We start from the raw sequence: 21,151 nt of genomic DNA, 5'->3' as shown, positions 1-21,151 counted from the left end.
TAATAGCAGTTGGCTGTTACTTGTCATAACTGATGCAAAACTGATGACAGAGAAGTAAAAAAGAGATAGCGGCCAATCTAAATATAAAGTAAAGGAAATTTAAGAGTGTTAGCTTTTATCTTTCCGGTAGGAGTTTACCATACGTTTCAGAGGAAGGTACTGCCTTCATTTTCAGGGTCGAGGAACCAGACAAGCGCACATTTGTAATCTTCTGCCAGACTAAGCGTCACAACCCAGAAGATAATACTAATTTTCATAGTCATCGTCGTGAGAACCTCAAATTTCACTTACGTCAGGACTAACCTCATAGTGAAGGGTGCACCGAATTAACGCCTAACCTGTCCTCTGGTAGCAATCACTGTAAGTATTCGAAAATGTTGCACGTTGAATATTCCATGTTCCCTGCCGTTCCCTGCCTATCACTACATCACTACTTACTGTTTACCGCTACTTACACTCTGTGACTGAATACAATATAATGGCGAAGTTTGTATGTGCGGTGCAGGAAGGATTTTTGTTAACACGGATCTGCGGCGGTGGGTTATCCCATATTAGAAATGGATATGAAGGTAGTACATTGTTTCAGTCCCAGCCACTTCTGCATGATAAACTTAGAAGAAATCATAATTAATGTACCATAGTTTGTTAACCTAACCTCTCCATGGCATGTGACTCCAGGAGACAAATAAATTGGTCATTACACAGTCATTCAGATCAGTATTTTAGTAAAACATCTGTCCATATAAATATAATGGTAGTTAGAACAGTTAAAATAGAGAGTGTGAATTACTTTCTGAAATTCATGTGACTGTAGGTGCTATTTAACTCCAGGGGGAAGATTTCTTCATTGGAAGCCAATAGTCTCGCAGCTAGTGAATAAACTCCCGGCCTTTTTGAAGCTACGAATGTTCATTACCATGTGCACAGGAATTTGCATCAAGCCCAATGCAGAGCCACCTTCATACCCTGTTTCTTTGAGGTCCATTATAATGTTTTAAATTATAAGGATTTCTAACCAAAAGCTTCTGTGAGTTTCTCCCATTTGCACTATGACTCTGTCTGTCATATCACTGAATTTACCACCAAAATATTATTTCAGGTGAAATTATATTTTTGTACATCTAGGAGACGGGAAGACATAAGTTTCTGATCTGAAAGATATATTTTCTTAACTTCTCGTAATAATGATGAATGACTATGATTTTTATATCAAAACAGTTCATGTTATTCTTTCCAGGCATCCGTTTTCTGTTTGCACCAGCCGCTTTAGGGTTGGACAACTACAGTGTAATGAGGGACAGAACAAAAATACAATTTGTCAACCTGGCTGATAAATTTAGGACCAAAATGTTGGAGTTTTCAGATCCAGATTCATCAAATATGATTTTCACAGAAGATCTCAAAAACATGATTCATCTGGCTGAAGATACAGCTGATGACTTAAATTTAGTTTATAGAATGATGAAGAGGTAAGTTAGAATACTATGCAGTGAAGTAAAGGTTGCTGTTGTTTCAGAGAAACCTACTACCACCATCATCAAGATTCAATGGGAAAACTCTGCAGGCAAGCAGAAATAAAACAAGCCCAGCATNCATATATATTGTGTGAGTGTAACAGGATGCTGAAATATAATATTGCCAGCATTCTGAATTTTGCATTATTCTCAAGCATCATTAACATACGACAGTGTGGAAATCCTCTATTTTTATGTTGTATTTTAGCATCCTCTTGCACTGATTCATATTCATAATGTGTATGTATTAACAGTCTTCAAGTGCATACAATCTCATTTACAACTTCTACACTACATGTTTTGGCAGTATGCTGCTAGTTAGTTAGTTAGTTAGTTAGTTAGTTAGTTAGTTAATTAGTAGAGAGGGTGGGTTTCCGCATGCACTTAGACCAGTATTGGTCCATTGTGCTTCCCTCTATGATATTCTACCAGTCTCTATGCCCTACCGATATTGGTGCGTACCATCAGTCCCAACCGAGCCAGCGAGTTTGGCCTCCACTAGCTTGGTGGTATCTATAATGCTTCCCCCATCTATCAGAGGCATTAGAAACTACTGTTGGGCGGGAAACGTCCTTAAATTTGGCTCAGTGACCTCCTTTGGAGATATGAGGTTCTTTTACGTGCCGTAAAGCTACGACATGGGACACATGGCTTAAAGTCCCTCCCGGAGGACTTGTTCCCTGAATTTTTCTGCCCTTAAAAATTCGACGACCTCCGCCGGGTTTGAACCCGCGTACCACAAGTCATGAGGTGGGAACGTTACCTCTAGACTACGGAGGCTGCTCAATGCTGCTATCTTCAGGTGTCGACTATTTCACTGCTTGCCTTTATATGTCCATTTACAAATAATATTAAATTTGAAGAAAGCAGTCTTCTGGGATTTGGCACCGTGTATATGTGGTGTTAACCGACGTTTCGGAGGAACGTATCGCCCCCATCTTCAGGGTAGAAGAAAAAGTATAAGAAATCTGCAAGCGACAACACTGTGAGAAACGGTAAAGCCCCCAGCTAACACCACCTAGCAGCACAACTCGTAACTACAAAGCATGCGCGCGCAACAGGTCGTTTCCGGTTATTTTTGGGTCCCCCTTCGTACATCATATTTTAAATTCATGTGTGTTATTGATCATCCACATGGGGGTCGTTCTTCTTATGTTTCTAATGTTGTGTGTATATTGTGTCTTATGATGTGTTCTACTCTTGTGGCTGCGTGCGTTATATTGTTGGATGTGTATGTTTATAATTTTATGGTTTAAACATATGTAATAACTTTGACAGTCATATCTTTTTTGAATAAATCATTTTTAAGGGTCTTCAATTTGAAATTGAAAAATGTCATACAGTCTCAAGCCAGTTACTAGGAATGTTACCAGGATTAAAAGCAGATATTGTATCCATCCACGTTGGTTTAAAATTGGAAGTACACAGGTTTTCCATATTTCTTAATGGTAGCCATTGCATTTTGGTAACATTATGACATTTTTCATGTACTGCCTTGATAAGTCAGTAGTAATATTGTGATCCTATCAGCCATGAGGTTAAGTTTGTGACCACGACACAGGACTCTTAATTGGTCTGTACACAGACCTTGATTTCTGCCTCTGAATAATATCTTCAAGCTTACATGTAAGTGAGTTGATTGATAAATTACTGTTGGAAAAGTTATTTCACCTAGTGAACATATGAAAATTCTTCTTGAAAGACAATTTTTTTTGTGTGCTGAACTGCAACAGTTTTATTCAAGACTGACTTCTTTGTTGCCTTCAGTTTTACATTACTTTTTGCCCCAGCCTGGTTGACCATATGGAAACATCAAAAGATCACAGGTGCAGGCTGTAACTGAACATGGCCACGCCATAGCTCAAGCGGTTAGTCGCTGGCTTCCCACCGCGGCAGCCCAGGTTTGATCCCGGGTCTGGTCAAGTGGGATTTGTGGTGGACAAAGTGGCACTGGAGCGGGTTTTCTCTGAGTACTTCGGTTTCCCCTGCCAATCTTCATTCTACCAAATTCTCCATCATCATAATCACCCAGGGCAGGTACAATACACCAATCATTGGGTGCTGTGCTGAGTGGACCCAGTTTGACTCCACCCCCCACTAACCAAATCTGAACATCATTTCATGACCTCTTTGATGACCATACACATTTATGTAATTATGACTCAGTGGTGCATAATTTTTAGAAATAAAGACACTAGCAGTTTTATCAGCAGTAGGTTTACTATATTGATGCTTATTTGTACAGGGTGGGGTGCAGAAACTTCCTTTTTGTGAAGATGAATTGTGAAGGGAGGGGAGGTCACAGAAAAGTGGGGATAGGCTCGGCGAACGCAGCAGTCGCGGAAGTTTCTGTCTAATACCCCCCAGTAGGAAACATGAGGTGGACAAGTGAGCAGCGTGCGTTTGCTGTCGAAGCCTATTTTTCGAACAACCATTTCTATGTGGCGGTGCAGCGTGTGTTCCGTAGTCACTTCGGAATTAAGCCCAGAGGTCTGGTTCCCGACCGGAAATCGATGTTTTGTGGTTAGAGAACTTTAGGACAACTGGGAGTGTGGTGAAAAGTCATCAGGATGACAACGGACCGTTACGACGCCAGAAAATGTGGAGGCAGTTCGACAGTCAATTTTGAGATCTCCAAGACGCTCCGCTCGCAAACATGCAGTCGCCCTAGACATAGCCAATCATTCAATGCGCCAAGTTCTTCACGAACATCTTAATTTCCATCCCTATAAGATGGTTGTTGTGCAAGAATTGTCACCATGTGATTTCCAGAACCAGATAACGGTGTGTGAAACGTTATTTGAAACTTTACCCCCTGACCAACTTGTTTTCTTTAGTGATGAGGCACATTTTCACCTAACTAGATATGTCAACAAGCAGAATATGCGCTGTTGGAGTGGTAACAATCCCGGAGAGCATGAGAGGCCACTACGCAGTGATAAGGTGACAGTATGGTGTGCGTTGTCGAGAGTTAGAGTTATTGGCCCTTATTTTTTTGAAGAAGACAATCATGCAGTTACTGTCAATTCACAGCGTATGTGGACATGATTAAAAACTTTTTCGAACCAGCTCTTGAAGAAATGCATCTAGGAAATGTCTGGTTCCTACAGGATGGTGCCACAGCCCACACAGCCCAAGCTTCGATGACAGTTTAGAGGGCAAAGTTCCCCGGACGACTCATCTCGCTTCAAGGTGACATCCCGTGGGCAGCGCACTCACCTGATCTAACGCCCTGTGATTTTTTTTATGGGGATACTTCAAGGCAGAGGTTTTTAAACATCGCCCCACAAACCTGCTTCAGCTGAAGAATGTTATTCGGCAGGAAGTAGCCCAAATTCCCGTGCACATGTTGGAACATGCAGAGGGGAACTTCAGAAAATGGTTGCATCAGTGCATAGAGAATGGTGGCCACCACCTTCAAGATATTTTGTTTAAAACTACATGATTTAAAACTTTGAAGTATGTTCCTTCATTGGCTAAACATAAATTTTGTCTATCAGCAATAATTTTTCTTTTATTCGCCATCAAAAAAAGGAAGTTTCTGCGCCCCACTCTGTACCATCATGATCCAGAAATCACAGGTCACTTTTGTTTGTAGTATTTGCAGAAGCCTCATCAGCTATAGTGTTGTCATCACTTCTGTACTTCAGTTTATGCTGAATATTTCAGAAACCTTTTGCAAAGGTTCATAAAGAAGTTTTAGGCCAATTACTTTGAATGTGATTGGCAATCAATGAGCTGATTAAAGTTTACTGTAAGATGATAAATGGTCACTGGCCAAAATTAAATCAGAAATAACCTATATGTGGAGCCCTGAATCTCAGCAGTAAAATCCTGTTCCAGATATCAGGTCCTTCAAGGATTTAGATTCAAAATGCAGGGTCCCATAGTAAACAACCCAACTGACATATTACCAGACTGGAATTAAATGATTGCATAATCTTCTAACTACTATGAATAAGTTACATATCGAATTTCATGGCACTGCGGAAACATCCTAGGTATAAGAGCACATACAGAATTAGCTGTAAGAATTTTCATAATGTAGTTGTGAAATAAAATGAAGCATACTGATTTTTAGGAATTAAGCTTTAATTTATGCAGTAGAAAAATTCTTCAGTGATTTTCATGAGGAAATGTTTAATACTTTTAGGTTTAATCAGCAAAACAAAGAGGTTAGGTTTGGAAGTTACGTTTTTGGCCCAGTGGTCATGAGGATGTACTACTTTCTGAATAAGCCTGATGAAGCCCTTGAGGTAAGTTATAAACATGAACATGGATGAGTAACAATTAGATGAAGGGAATTTTCATTTTTTCTTGGCCCCAATTCTCATTTTTTATTCTGTCAGTCAGCCTCAGCCATAAGTTTTGCTTGTGTGTGCTGTCATGTAGGTCAGCAAGTACTGGGAGCTGAGGAATTTCTGTTTAGTGTTGGTATAAATACATTTAGAAGGAAAAGACATTCTTTATTAGAAAATTGTCACATGTTCCCTAAAGTCTTGAATGTTTACCATCAGGATACATTTTTCTGAAATTGCGCAGTACCATTTTCTCCACCCTAGATGAAATTATTATAATTAGGGGTCTCTTGTTAGCAGAACCTTATTTTTGAAATTGGGCATACTGTGTGAAGATGAGATTTATGATACAGAGTCTACCAAAAAGAATACCAGATTTCAAACACGTGCAACTCAGGAATCAAAACAAATCTGATTATATTTGTACTTGCAGTATAATTGTAAACTCATACAGTTTAACTGAAATAAGTTGCACACACATCCCAACTTTAGTTCATGGACAGTCACTTTGATTGTGTGTTCTGTGCAACCAGTATAGTGTCTCCTGCCCAATAAAAAGCACAGACCATGTTCTGGAACACAAAATTTGAATCCATTATTCAAGTTTAACATGAATTTAGACATGATTATGGTGTGAAACCACCTCATAACGAGCGCTGGGAGATTGTAGAAGCAATTTTGAGAAACTGGTAGTGTGGTAAGAAGACATTCTACTGGGCAGTCTATGAGATGCGGTGAAGACATGGATCATGTGTGACAAACTTTTGCATGGGGCCTGAAGAAGTCAATCTCCCAAACAAGTGCAGAGTCACAAATGCTGCAAATAACTTTCCACAGAATTCTTCAGAAGAATCAACATTTAAACCCATACAAATAAAGATAGTCTAGAAGTTTATAACCTGTGGTAAGTAGGTTAGATCGCAGTCTGCGACACACATGCACCCAGATTTTGGAATACGGTAATTTTAAAGTCATATTTTCTTCACTGATGATGCAAAATTTCACACATCTCTGGACATGTTAGTTGGCATGACTGTGTCATGAGCCTTCCAGAGAACATTTAGGATATGAACAGGATAATCCTAAAGTGAATGTACAGTGTGTGCTAACACATAAAACAATCATGGCCCTGTTTTCCTTTGATAAGGACATCATTACAAGCAGTTTATTCCTAGATGTGCTGAAAAATTATGCAATTCAATATCTCAGCAACAACAATCTTATTCTTCAATTGGATGGTGTACCTGTTTATGTTGCTCACATTGTCCATGACTTTTTGAACTGGGGGTTAATGGTGGAGTGGTTTTATTTTGATAACTGCCAGCATTCAGATTGTTACTACCATCCTGAAACAAATATATGTACTTTGCAGATCTTTGTTCCTGTTATTTTAACAGCTTATTTGTTCTTGTCATTTCTTTTTGAGCTGCTAAATGCTGAAATATGTGGTATAGATGAGGTTATATTTAAAACTATAGATAATCAAGGAAATAGCAGCTGAGGTCTAGAAAACCGAGATTAACGGCCATGGGGATCCCTTGCGCTGACCCCGCGTCACCCTCTATCCACTAAAGTTGGCACTAACCTCGTCGACAAGCGGCAGTCCCTCGGTCAGTATAGTTCCCTTGTTGGATAGAGGCCATGGAATTTGTTTGTTTTTTTTTTTTATAAAGTTATTTGCCTCTACAGAGATGCATGTGAGTGATAAGCTTCCGGCCCCAGCCGCTTTACCCCTATGGAAAGGGAGCTGCAGTACCCATTAAATAGGCAGCTGAATGAGCTTTATAGTCAGTTTGGGTGTGGTTGTGGAAAGAAAAGGTCCCTGCATCTGCTGGGAATTGAATCTCTGTCATTTGTAAATCACAGTCACTTAATGACTGAGCTATTTAAGTGAGAAAATGCATTATTTAGTGTGATGACAATAGCTATGGGACTTTTATAGTTTAAGAACATAGTAACTTTGGCATGAGAGAGTGAGATTACACAGTCCTGAAATGGACAACTTGAGAGTAGAGATGAAATTTGAGTTGGTAGGTAATAGAATGATGTGGTTGAGCTTTCTGGTATTCATGTATCTTTCAGGTGTTTAAGGACCCTGATCTGGAAGACTTCTTTGCCCAGCTGGGTACCTACCAAATTCTTATGGATCTTTTGTTTGAAAATGGAAAATATCAAGATATCTTAGATGTTTTTGAAATTATAAAACAAAGGCAACATCAGGAAGCGAAGTATCCAAAGAATGTTGTTATTCTGACATTTGCAGCATGTTTCAAGTTGGTGAGTATATCTAAAAGCAACATGTTACATCTCACATGTTGCTGCTATTTTTCTAGAGATGTCTACAGTGAAATCCTGCAATAGTCTGTTTTCCCCCCATCAGTGCTAGCAACCCTAAATTAAATCTTGGACATATTGACATCTTTAGAGTGATCTCGCAAATGCTTCATTCAGGGGATATAGTTGTAAATGATATCTGATCTGTAATGACATTCACCTTATGACCTTAAGGGATAAATGAATGAATGTACAAGGGGTGGGCCCTTAAGGGATACATGCAATTTGACAATTACCATTAAGGATGCCATGTAAGATAGAACAAGTTTGACAGAATCTACTGTGAATATGTGCTGTTCTGCCACTGGGCACAGTTTTGAGCCAGCTAAGCCCATTCCACATTTTCACAACCTGTTTCTGGGGCTTTAAAGTGGTCATTTTCCAACAGGTTTCCTCACAAAAATTAAATGTGAATTCTTTGTCTTCCTAGCCCACCTTAACCTCCTTCATTTTACCAACAATGCAGTATGGCCAGTAGAAGGCATGAAAGTTCTCATTATATGCGAGGGTTGGAACTTTAATAGTGGCAACACTGCTGTAGAGACGCCATGCAACAGAACCAAATAATGTTGCTTATACCACACGTTAGTCATATACCTACCTTACCTCAGAGCAAATGAACTCTCCCATCCCACATCACACGCATGTGCAATGACGAGAAGAACAGAGCCTCGTGTTAGCTGGCGGTCTAATGTAGTGTTGTCACGATGTTTTCGAAATGGGAACGACAGAGTTGGATAATGATTGAATGTGCCAGAGGCCTTACAGAACAGTGGCAAGGTGAGTAAAATCCTTCAATGAGGGACGCCAAAATGTGGCAGACATGCATCGGCAAGGTCATCGTAGTGTCAGTGAAGAAGAAGTGTCTGCTCTTTCCGCGTTACTGGAGAGTGATCGATGCCATACGATTCATGAGCTGGCCCGAGAGACAGGATTAGCGCATACGACTGTGCTTCACATTCTGAAGGAACGTCTGGGCACGAGAAAAATTGCATCACGATAGGTTCCACATGATTTGGCGTAAATGCAGAAATGGCTATGATACGGCGCTGCTCTAAACCACTTGGAGCGCTATGAGCGTGAAGGAGAGGCTTTCTTATGCTGTATCATTACACTGGATGAAACATGGGCCAAATCATACGAGCCACAAATGAAACACCAATCGAACGAATGGTGTCATTATGGGTCACCACGAAAATCAAAAGTTTGTCAGAACCCAGCAATGTGAAAGTTATGGTGATTCTCGTGTACGACTGTGATGGTGTTATCCTAACGCATACTGTTCCCTGACAACAGACCGTCAATACACAATATTACTGTTCATTTTTGGAACACAACCTGTGACCAGCTTTGAGAAAGAAGCGGCAACACTTTCTGCAGAACCCACCCATGATTTTGCAGGACAGTGCTCGGCCACATGCAGCACAAGCTGTGGCTGATTTGTTCGATCAGTGGGGCTGGGAAGTGCTGTACCATCCACCATACTCTTTGGACTTAAGCCGTTATGACTTCAACTTGATTCCTAAGACGAAGGAACCACTTCGTGGCATTCGCTTCATAACTGTTCCAGCAGGCAGTAGACTGCTCCCTTCGAACTATCAATACAACAGGTGCTGCTAAAGGTATCCTACGACTTCCACAATGCTTGTGACTACACTGAAGGACAGTAAAACTGAAAGATGCATCTATTTTGTATCAGTTGTAAATAAATAGTTGCCACTATTAAAGTTCCAACCCTCGTGTGACCCTTCATGTTATCTCTCCTAGCTCTATATATTTTCCTTAACATCTGTTTCTATATAGAACCAGGATAGTGCAGTTTGTATAGCAGCTGGCTGCAGGCTGGACAGCCAAGGGGTTGGAGTTCAAGTCCCCACAGGGACAAGATTTTTCTCTGTTCATTATCCAGACTGGCTTTGGGGCCTACACAGCATCATATCCTGTGGAACTGAGAGCTCTTTCCCTGGGGTAAAGCAGCCAGTCTGTGAAGCTGACCACTCACCTCCAACCAGTTCCAACATCATGAAGATGTGGATCTATACATCCACTCCCTCATATGTATTCATGGCATAGTGCTTAATTAGTTAAGCACAGGGACAATTTAACTTGCCTTATTTCTCTCTCTCTCTATATATATATATATATATATATTGTGACATGTCTAACCGTTGCTGGGCAATGGGAGGTGGAACAAGTTACTACGAAGACAGACCCTTGATAAACAATCAATTGCCAAGTTACGCAACAGTAAGGAAAGTACTATTTCTCTGTGCCGTGCCGAGCCAAAGCACGCTGGTTGCCATGCAGCAATAAACAACTCTCGGCAGCATTGCCCAGCAACACCTGTAAACACAGCGATTACGTAACAGGGAAGCGAAGTGCGTTTTCCACTATCCAGCTGAAGATTTATAAGAGAACTGGAATGCCTAAGCAGACAGTTGGAGTCTAGCAGTCGCCGACTTCAGTTGTAGCGAGTGTGGATTGTGAAGCCAGATAGAAGACAATTGAAGTATAGCAGTCGCGGAAAGAAGACTGGAACGTGTGATTAGAGGTGATAGTGTGAGAAGGTATTGGGAGTGTGTAATATGGTGACACTTGTATAACTCCCGTGTTGTACTATGAATAAGTGAAGACTATTGAAGATAGTGTGAAGAGATTATTGTGCAGGGTTTGTAAAGTGTGTATACCCATAACAGTGTTATAAGTATTTGTAGCTACGACTTGTAGGTTGTTAAATAAACCAATTAACAATCTGAACGGCATCTTCGGTAGCAAAACACGTTACAATATATATATTTTTGCTGTGGGTGGATAATTTGAATGTAATATTTGCCAAAAAAACATAAAGGAATAAATACTTTGTTTTCAGGATCATATTGGTAGATATAAAATAAGTGAAATAAATGTTATTGTGTATATTGAATTTGTATTTTATGTATTTGATATTTTTGACTTCCCATTGTTCTCTTTCAGAATACTGCAGACAGTTTTAAATATGGAATGGACCTGTGGAAAGAACTGAAGGAAATTGGCCATATACCTATGCGGAGGGCTATAACATTTGCTGCAGGTCTGGCACTAAATCAAAATGCACCACATATAGCATTTGAAATAATTTCTGGCATGCATCAACAAAATTATGTTACTGTCAGAAATCTAAAGGTACATGTGATAGTAACACTTGACTTCCCTTGTCAATATAAATTTAAAATGTATTTATTGTCTAACTTGGCTAAAGAGTATGAGTAACAAAGAAGTAAAAATATTAAAGACTGATCAGCTGATTGTTCAAAGTTGGCTCAGCTGTATCGATTATTGGTATATATGACTATCAATATACCAAGGAAACCACCTTCTGATTAACAGGATTCTGATGAACAATCTGTATATTTGTAATAGCATTCCCGGGGCACGCGGTAGCGTAGTGGTTGAGGTGCTACGCTACAAGCCGAAAGGTCGCAGGTTCAAATTCCGATGAGGTCATTGGATTTTTTCAGTTGACTTAATCCTTCCAGCCACACTAGGCCCTGGGGTTTACTCAGCCTCTAACAGAAATGAGTACCAGGAATTAAATAATAATTTTCCTGGGGAGTAAAGCGCAGCCGGCGCGTAAGTCTGACATCCTCACTGCCATCTTTGAGCTGATTGTCTAGATAATGTGGGACCCTCGTCTCACAACCCTATGGGCCTTCACGGCCTGGTACAGGGTTAGCTTTACTTTACTTTTTTTACTAGCATTCCCTCCACAGTATACTTTGTTATCACTATTGCTTGGTTTCCATTGGCTTGTGTGTAATACAGATGTACTATGTGAAGATGAAGCTTTATATTATACTGGGCATCAATTTTCAAAATCCTAAAGCAGAAATGGTCCATGAGAGTGTCCTTGCATTCCCCAAAATGTGTTAATGCTTTCCTCGTATAAAAAAAAGTCAAGAATCTTGTCAAAACTTTTTCTTATAGTGCTTGCTAAATATAGACAATAATTTCTTGGCTGATTTCACATATCAAAAAATTAGAAAAAAAGAGTCAACTGCAAGTAACTTTTGAAAGCTGAGTGATCCCCAGACATGTTGGACATGATGAAAAGTAATGGGTATTGTTCACAATCAGAGCAACTTCACTGACTGAGCTCCTGTTTCAGGTGGCAGCCTTAGCTGATATAGGACGACCAGAAGATGCTCTTCCTATCCTTCGAAGCGTTCTTGATGTTGATGTTCCATCTCAAAAGAAACAAACTTTCAGTGAAGAAGTGGTAAAGAAACTGCTGCACATTTAGAAATAGATGATTTTTAGTAATTAAAATTGTTGTGACTAATGCTTTCAAGTATGATCTCACTGATCTTCATGGCCCCTGCCTAACCTAGCACAATAACAATCGACAGTAATTCTACCACATGTTGAAATCATGCTATACTACCTTTAAAATTGTTTCAGTAGGAAGTATGTTTTATAAATGGAGAACAAGTTGAAATGTGTTTTGCTGTATGTATATCTTGGCAACATCATACTTCCTGTTTGCTTTCCCATTTTTGTACCACTGCTACTGACCACTCGTCTAAGAAAATGCAAGCTGTATGTTAAAATTAACTGTCTCTTCTGTACCTGGTGAAATACCTTCCTGATCACTTTGGACTTGCATTTTCTTGAGAATTCTCAATATTAAATTAATCAAAATGTGTAAATGTAATGTTTTCCCCAACTTCAAGATTGGATTTTCATTATAGTGGATATTCAGTTTATCCAACATGCACCAAAATTACAATTTATCAATATATGTAGTAGTAATGCCTGCCAAAGTAAATATTAGTAAATCTCTTGATCGAAAGTGAACTTCCTACATAGAGTAAGACAGAGGAATACCCCATCGCTTCAAAGATACATTTAGGCTTAATCTAAACCACATTTTATGTATATATATTATCACATGTAGGGGGGTACGCATGATGAAGTGACGGGTTCTAGGTCGGATGATTGGATTTATTAACAGCTTGGTTACATCATGCACTCTCTTGATTACACTCAGATACAGGGCAGTCGCTGATTTACATGCACCTCATAATCCTCTGTTGCACACACCGTCACACGCATAAGGTGTTCTAAATCACACTCGACATCCTCAGAAGTGACCTTCTCTGTTCCTGGTTCCACTTTGCTTGCTTCCACCACTCTGAGCTACTCATAACTGCCACAACACTGACGAATACTCTCATTATGTAGCTTCCACACTGACCACACAGGAAACAGCCTGTATTCTTGCAATGTGTTTACTGAGCTATTGCCCAGCAACAGACTCCATAGAAATCAGTTACGTGATAGCTGCCACTGCTGCGTGATGTCACAGCCTAGTATGGATGGGTGTTTACTGAGTGTCACGTAGTGACGGGATGAGTGGGGATATGTGACGTCACTTGCACTTCCTGTTGCGCTATCCAAGCATTCACAGAGTTGTCACCTAGTAACATGCCAATACAATCCACAACTCTCCTGTTGCATGCATGCCCCAAGGCCTCTGTGGCTCAACAGTTCCTGCATTGAGCAAATACGCCACAATATATATATATCCAGATCAGGGATGCACAGCCTTCATCTTCGAAAGGATATATTGCCAGATTGCCTTTCAACTGCAGGAGCTCTTTTCATTGGCTTATTTTATCATGCTGTAACAACTGTTAAGAGTATTGTAAAATATGGACAGTTTATTGCTAAATGAAATGAATAAAAATATTTAACATTTTAACCTGAGATTGCCCTACAGATGCTGAACATTTCAAATGATATATAGTGCATTTTGTGGTCACAAAAGTGACTGAAGTGATTCATTTCATGTGCAGTTTGTTGTTTAGGACATTTAGATGTTCAGATGTTAACACAACGTGGACCAGCAATTTAAATATTTAAATCACCCTGGGGACCGGAATTATTAAACCTACTGTCCTAACTTGTTCACTGTTCACTTTAAAAATTAATATAAAATCTCCTAATTAATTTTGTGAACTAAAATCTTTGGAGAACACTTACCAGTGCTCCTAGAAGTGCTTGAGAGTGTGATATTTCTGGAAACATTCCCCTTTGTGAAGTGGCATTACACAAAACATGCAAATATAGGCAGTCATACTCCTTTTTCTGTGAACTGTGCAAACACGACATTGCCTAGAAGGATGCTTCCCCTTGGAATGTTCACTCTTCACAATTTTCACGAGGGTATGTTTCAGCATATCACCCGAGAGTCACCCTGGGGGGTTCCACATGAGGCCTGCGTGGGGTGGGAGTTGATGGGCCCGGTCACACTAAGTCTGTGTCTGACTCTGGTTCTGCCACCACCATCTGGTCTGTAGCCCAGGCCTTTGCCACATTAATCAGAAATGCTTTGTATTTCAATTTTGAATCTGGGTTTAGATTTTTGTGATTTTTTTATATTTTTTACTGTCCCCCCATTTTTGTCGGAGCTACTGTCACTTTTACTGTCTGTGGCCACAAATCTTTGTTGTCCTCTGTCGCTGCCGCTGTCTGAGTCACCATCACTACGCATCTCACAAGGCACATAAGCTAGCTCATCTGAGAAGAATTTGTCCTTGATCCATACTCCACCACTAACTACTGGCTGATACATACAACTTGAAGACAGGCAAAGCATTTTTATTTGGTTAAGAAAACAGCTAGGTCATGTTACTGAATACTAAGCAAAAATTCCAGAGTTTTATTGCTTACTACCCATGCAGCTGCGCAGCAAAAGAGCAAGGTATGGTGTGTTGCAACCTAACATGTCCTAAAATCATGATATCATGCGACCGGTCTTTAATGTGTTAAGACCAGATTGCATATCCAGTTTGCTCTTGAACGTGATTCAGGTTAAAGCATTTCACACTAACAGAGATTATGTTTTTGGCTACGCATTGTACATATACACAGTTCACTCAGGCAAGCATTGATTTTATAATACTAATACCATTGCCCCCACTCCACATTAAAATCCTACTACCAGCCCCATGCATCTTTGACTTTGAATAGTAATAAAAATAAGCAAAAACATATACCTACTAGGTCGTCCAACTTCACAGTAGTACACAGTGGCATTACATTCATTTTTTATTTCTCTAAGGAGCACACCAGACTATGGTTTACCTCATGCAACCAAATAAAATTGTCTGAAACCCAAGTTCTTCTTGCCAGGTAGGTTTTAGTGATGAATTATGCAAGCATATTGCACTAATTATTTCTGGACTGCTACTATTTGCATGTGTTTGTAACATATTAGGATAACACACCATATTTTAGAGCCAGTCATAGATGGTGCACAATCTGTAACTCTGCTAGCAACTGAACCAGATGTTTTATAACAAAACTTCCACAATACCAGGCTGAGCCTTCTAGGTTTAAGTAATTGCATTTCCTGTGCATCAGATATGATTGTTATACCAATAAGATTCTATCAGTGGTTTGCTGTGAAAACGGTGTGTATAAAGTGAAGTTGAGAGTGACTTCTGACCTGCCTATGCCCCGCATTGTCTAAATGAATTGCTGTAAGACCTTCGTTTTCTTTTTAATTACATTACCCTCAGGGAAGAGCTCTATGAAAAAAGAGTTCTGTAGTGATTTAAAATGTTTTGTACATAGGAGAGATCCTAGAGTTGATAAAAGAAGAGACTTTAGTATTAATATTCTGATTGATGTATTTACAGATCCAGAAACTAAGAGCTTCTGCAGATAAGACTGGAAATAAAGAAACCATTTACGAGTTTCAGCAGATAGTAAAACGGCTAAGTGAGGGAGGGCACATCACTGATGAGGTAATTTCACAATAACAGTGTACATGAAAGATGAAATCCTTGAGCCTCTGACATTGATTATTAAGTACCGCTGATTGCATTGACAGATACTGATACTGTGTGATTATGGACTGTTAATCTTCAAAATGTTTTTCAGTTGCTTCTTTATCAAACGAAATATATAAAATGTAATTTATATGCCTCAGTGTAGTTGTATTTACTGTCAGTGACAGACTTCAGTGTGCAATAAATGGACATCAAGAGTAAAGAAAGATGCAGGTTCATGAGTGTCTGAACTTATGATCATATGTTTTGTTTACAGGGTTTGGATGAACAGTTATGCATGCAGATTGCAGAAACATTCAGAAATTCAGCTCAGGAGAGGAATCAGAGATTTCTGGCAGCTAGCTTTAGTAGACAAGACCATGGCCGTGCAAGGACATATGCACGTCCTGGTTTGAAAGATATGTATTGACCTGGTCTTCACTCTGTGATGCAATGATTATTAATTTTTATAGGAATATTAGACTTTCAGCAGAATCATTATCTTGTATCATACAATAAATTAAACATGTCAAATTACTTTCATGAATAAATAAATTGAGTCCTGACTATTGTTACCGAGATATTTGTCTCCTAACTTAGTGTTTCTCAACCACGAGGCCATGGCCTGATACCAGGCCCTCATCTTACAAAAAAAAAATTACCAGGCCGCAGTCTCACAAAGGTTGAGAACCACTGTCCTAACTTGTCCATCTTGTTGACATGCACAAATGGTCTGTTTTAAGGGTCTATCTAAAAAGACTCTTCTGTTGTAATGGCATATAATTACAAAGCTATGCAGCAAACATCACTGTATTTTGTGTCTGTTAGTAGTCTTGGGAGACTAACAGCCACACAAACACATTTTCAGCATGTCCTCCATCCACAGGTGACACTGGAAATATCACAAGCTGCAGCTAGAGTTTTTCACTGACAGTGATCACTGCTACTAAACTTCTGTGATTGTGTAAAGATTGTTTTTGTAAAGTTTATCTTTCAGGATGCCCCCATAAGAAATAAACATGCAAGTTAACATCTGGAGAGTATGATGGCCAGGGTCACCCATATCTGAACCTTTTGGGAAAATGATTAGACACTATCATCAAAATGCTCATCATGCACATCCAGTAGTACATTTGCAATCTGTGGCTGAGCCCATTCCTGTTGACAAAATTTTTCTCCAAAATTTGTACCATTTCTTTGGAGAAATGGAAGGAATTCTTCAACATGCATACTTATTCTGCTCGTTCATGTGGCCACTCATGAAAATGAACCTCATCACTGAATCATGATTTGGGGTACTGCTGAGTTGTCCTGCAAAAACATCTTTGTCACCATAGAAGTCAACTGTATTGGTTTTACCAGCATCATGACAGTTTTGCATCACTTGAAATCTAAGCATTGTAGAATGGGTGCATAACACTATTTACTGGAGCAATTAGTGTTTCAAACAAAATTTGCATTGTAAAAATGAAACAAATTTTATATTAAGTATATTTTTCCTGTCTTACAGTTTTCATGCAAGAACTGTTAAGTTGCCCATAATTTCCATATTATCTTTATGTTCAAGGAACATAGCATTATTGATTAAATCATGGCTTACAATGTTGTTTTTCCATCATTAATTAACCTGCCTAGTGCTCACATATGGAAGTAACAAACTGTGCAAAGCACCTACAATAAAGTAACCACTAGTAACAACACAGAAAAGCAGCTACAAGAGGACAATACCCGTGTATTCATTGGGTACATTTGAATGATGTCCCTACATTGACTTTGAAGAAGTCTGGTACAAAGCAGTACGATTCACACCATGTCTGAGGAGACACTGGTCACAGATCATTAAGATAATGATAATCATCCTGACATCTTGCATGCCTGACCTTTTCCAAAGAAATGCTATAGTTTACTAAGAGCCATGAACCCTGACTTGTTTCTAGGTCATAAACAATTCACATTTCGTTTCATGGTCAGTTTTCTTCATAACTTTAAAAGGCATGGCTTTCAAAAGAAACCAATGCATATTGACACTGTTAGCTCATGCGGTATCCTGCAACATTTTCAGAAATTTCTACTCATGTCCAAACGATGCAAAGTTTCTCCCCATCTCAACACAAACCTAACGTGGCAAGAATGTGAAGAGCTCCGAGACATTCTGCTCACCATCTGTGGCTGATAATAAAAACTAGCCAAGTTTTGACAGGACAGTGATGATGAATGAGTGTTCTTGGTGTTCCTACAAGCAATTCATTAAGTGCTTTATCTCTGTGTATGTGAATGTGGAGACTGTGATTCACCATAGAAGCTAAATCATTTATGTTGTAGATGCGCCTCCATCTGGTGTAAAAGTAAAGTAAAAGTAAAGCTATCCCTGTAACAGGCCATGAAGACCCATAGGGTTGTGACACGTTGAGGGTCCCACATTATCTAGAGAATAGGCTCAAAGATGGTGGTAAGGTTGTCAGCCTTATGCGCTGGCCGCGCTTTACTCCCCAGGAAAATTATTTATTTGATTCATGGTACTCATTTCTGTTGGAGGCTGAGTGAACCCCAGGGGCCATAGTGCGGCCAGAATGATTAGGTCAATTGAAAAAAATCCAATATCATCGGTATTTGAACCCGCGACCTTCCAACCTGTATCATAGTACCTTAACCACTACACTACCGCATGCTCCCATTGTAACTGGTGTACAAATACAAAATAATATTGAAAGTAGGAACAATTGCATACAACAATTAATTAAGTAGTATAACTTGTAAATCCATCATATGGGTAATAAAGGAATTTTACCATATTTTTTCACAGGAAGGTAACAATCTTAAGCTAAGTGAAAGTAAGTAGGTTTAGAGTGTTACACCACTTAATCACTTGAAAAATGGACAACATATTTCAAAGTTTAAACTCTACTCCCGGATTTATCAGTTCTGTGAAGAAGAGGCTGCTCTTTACACAAAGGCTGGCCTCAAAGCTACAAGTCTTCCACTACTGAAAACAAATCCTTGACAAAACAGAATTGTCACTGTGCAACACACATCAATAAAACGGATTTATAGAGATGTTTTGTAAAATGTTCATAGTTTGCTAAGTAAAAATTCCTCAAGTGGTGATCAAAGCGATGCAATTACAAAAATGTTGCCTGTGTTACAGTACTTTGTTGTACTTCAGCACCCTGTTGCATTAATATTGTCTTTTTATATATATATTACCGTTTTAAATGCAACATTTATTGTCTTTTATCTTATGTTACTACGACATGTTTCAGCCCTATATGGCTGTCATCAGGTACGTGTGATTTCTGCTAAAATTGGTTCAGTGTATGATCTAGTTTGTGTCACACGACTATATTTGATGTTAATCTTCAAAGTTATTTGTTCGTAGAGCTAATTAAGAGTTTTATTGAAATATATCTGTTAAAATTCGGTTGCGCTGCATTCGGTTCCACGACGTGAATGTTATGTGTTATTATAACTGTGCTCTCTATGCAGAGTTTATAATTGTCTGTTACGTGCTTTGTGGTGGCTTGTCCCTGTTGGGTTCGTTGTCCATGTGTGGAGATCAACGCCGAGGCACTCTATGCAGTGCAAGAGAATTCTAACAGGTACATTTTAATTAACTTTTAAAGGTAAAATTGTCCCTGTGCCTAACTAATTAAGCACTACGTCATGAAGACGTATGGGGGAGTGGATGTATAGGCTCACATTTTCTTGACCTCGGCACTAGTTGGAAGTGAGTGGTCAGCTTCACCCCCCGGCCGCTTTACCCCTTGAGCGAAAGAGCCCCCCCGATACCCAATGGCTAGGAGACTCGATGGACCTCAGAGCAGGTCTGGATGACATGGAGAAGTGAAAATTCTTGATCCTACCGGGACTCGAACTCCGACCCCTCGGTCTTCCAGCCTGTAGCCAGTCGCTATCCCGGCTCTTAATTAGCTTTTAAAGAAATTTAAATTATTTCTTTTTAATTCGCATAGTGGGGGTGGAGTTCAGCTGGGTCCACTCGGTACGTCGGCCACTGATTGGCCCGGGGTGATTATGATGATGGAGAATTTGTTGGAATGAAGATTGACAACGGAAACCGAAGTACTCGGAGAAAACCTGCCCCAGCGCCACTTTGTCCAGATTCCTCTTGACCAGATCCGAGCTCGAACCCACCGCCTCGGTGGGAATCCAGCGACTAGCCGCTTGAGCTATGGCGCGGCCACTTTAATTATTTTATGAACAAATAATTTAAAAAACTGACATCGAGTGTAGCCATATGACACAAAATAAGAACATATACTGCCTCATGACGGCCGAACCACACGTAGTAATATGATATATTAAATGTTGCATTTAAGGTAGTAATATATACATACGAAGGTGTAATTTGTCTGCTCAGGAGCGTTGTTTTGTTCAACGGCCAATTTGAAGTTTCTTTCAGCGACCTGTCCAAATGCGGCTTCTGTCAGCCACATCTGAACCTCAGGGGTGTCCAGTTTCACAAAGTCTGCCGGAGCACCAACTTACCATTGCGGCCTCATTCACTGGCACTGTACTAACTCTATATCAATTGCCTGACGTACCTCACAGAAATCTTACATCCATTTCCTAATTATTCTGCCAGCGATCCTTATAGACTGAAAAACAGCAGGGAGAAATATGACCACTTACCTTATATGTGACACCTTGCTGTACTGTTGACGTCGATAATGAAGCTCATAGTTGGTGCTGACGTTGTAGCTGGTATTATCGATGTTGAAGCTGGCAGTAGTGTTTCTTGAAGTTCAAACTTAGCACTAATTCTTAAAACACTAAAGGATTTCTGAACATCATTTTATAGCACTTACTACACTGATTATTTCACTTCCATCACATTACCGAATCTGCATTCTGTAGTTTCACTGCTCTTTCGCGCTAACCGGAAATACATTTTCCTTAGAGACTTGCATAATTATTTTCAAAAGGCAGATACATGTATTTCTAATGTTTCACTATACTCTTTGATTCTCGTCTTTCATCACTTCACTTACTTCACACTCCATGCAATTGCAAGCCTTCATTTCGTGAACAACTTAACATTAAACTTATCTTCAAGCTTTCGTTCCTCACAGTAGATGCACTTCTGCTTTAAATGCAATGTGATAGGTTCTTTTTTTTTATGTATGCAGATCTCGCTACTTTCTAAAGAATGCTTCTGCCCCAATTTGTAAAACAC

General features: G+C 39.6%; 1 protein-coding gene across 1 annotated transcript; it reads left to right on the top strand.

Moving 5' to 3' along the window:
- The first annotated feature begins 416 nt into the window (after nt 1-416).
- On the top strand, nt 417-16,535 carry LOC111861728 (pentatricopeptide repeat-containing protein 2, mitochondrial). The gene is made up of 8 exons (XM_023846530.2): nt 417-569; nt 1,238-1,469; nt 5,668-5,770; nt 7,895-8,089; nt 11,120-11,308; nt 12,291-12,401; nt 15,829-15,936; nt 16,238-16,535. Exons 1-8 carry the CDS (start codon nt 479-481, stop codon nt 16,388-16,390), a joined length of 1,182 nt encoding a protein of 393 aa, XP_023702298.1. The 5' UTR covers nt 417-478; the 3' UTR covers nt 16,391-16,535.
- Nucleotides 16,536-21,151: the final 4,616 nt, after the last annotated feature.

The sequence above is a fragment of the Cryptotermes secundus genome, unplaced genomic scaffold (assembly GCF_002891405.2).
Source record: "Cryptotermes secundus unplaced genomic scaffold, Csec_1.0 scaffold309, whole genome shotgun sequence".
NCBI classification, from domain to species: domain Eukaryota; kingdom Metazoa; phylum Arthropoda; class Insecta; order Blattodea; family Kalotermitidae; genus Cryptotermes; species Cryptotermes secundus.
The sequence above is the reverse complement of the archived record's forward strand: the minus strand, read 5'-3'. Positions and strand labels throughout refer to the sequence as shown.

Coding starts and splice junctions, on each gene's coding strand:
- LOC111861728 (XM_023846530.2), top strand. CDS start 479: ATGGCGAAGTTTGTATGTGCGGTGCAGGAAGGATTTTTGTTAACACGG. Junction 570..1,237: donor TATTAGAAATGGATATGAAG/GTAGTACATTGT, acceptor TATTCTTTCCAG/GCATCCGTTTTCTGTTTGCA. Junction 11,309..12,290: donor TTACTGTCAGAAATCTAAAG/GTACATGTGATA, acceptor CTCCTGTTTCAG/GTGGCAGCCTTAGCTGATAT.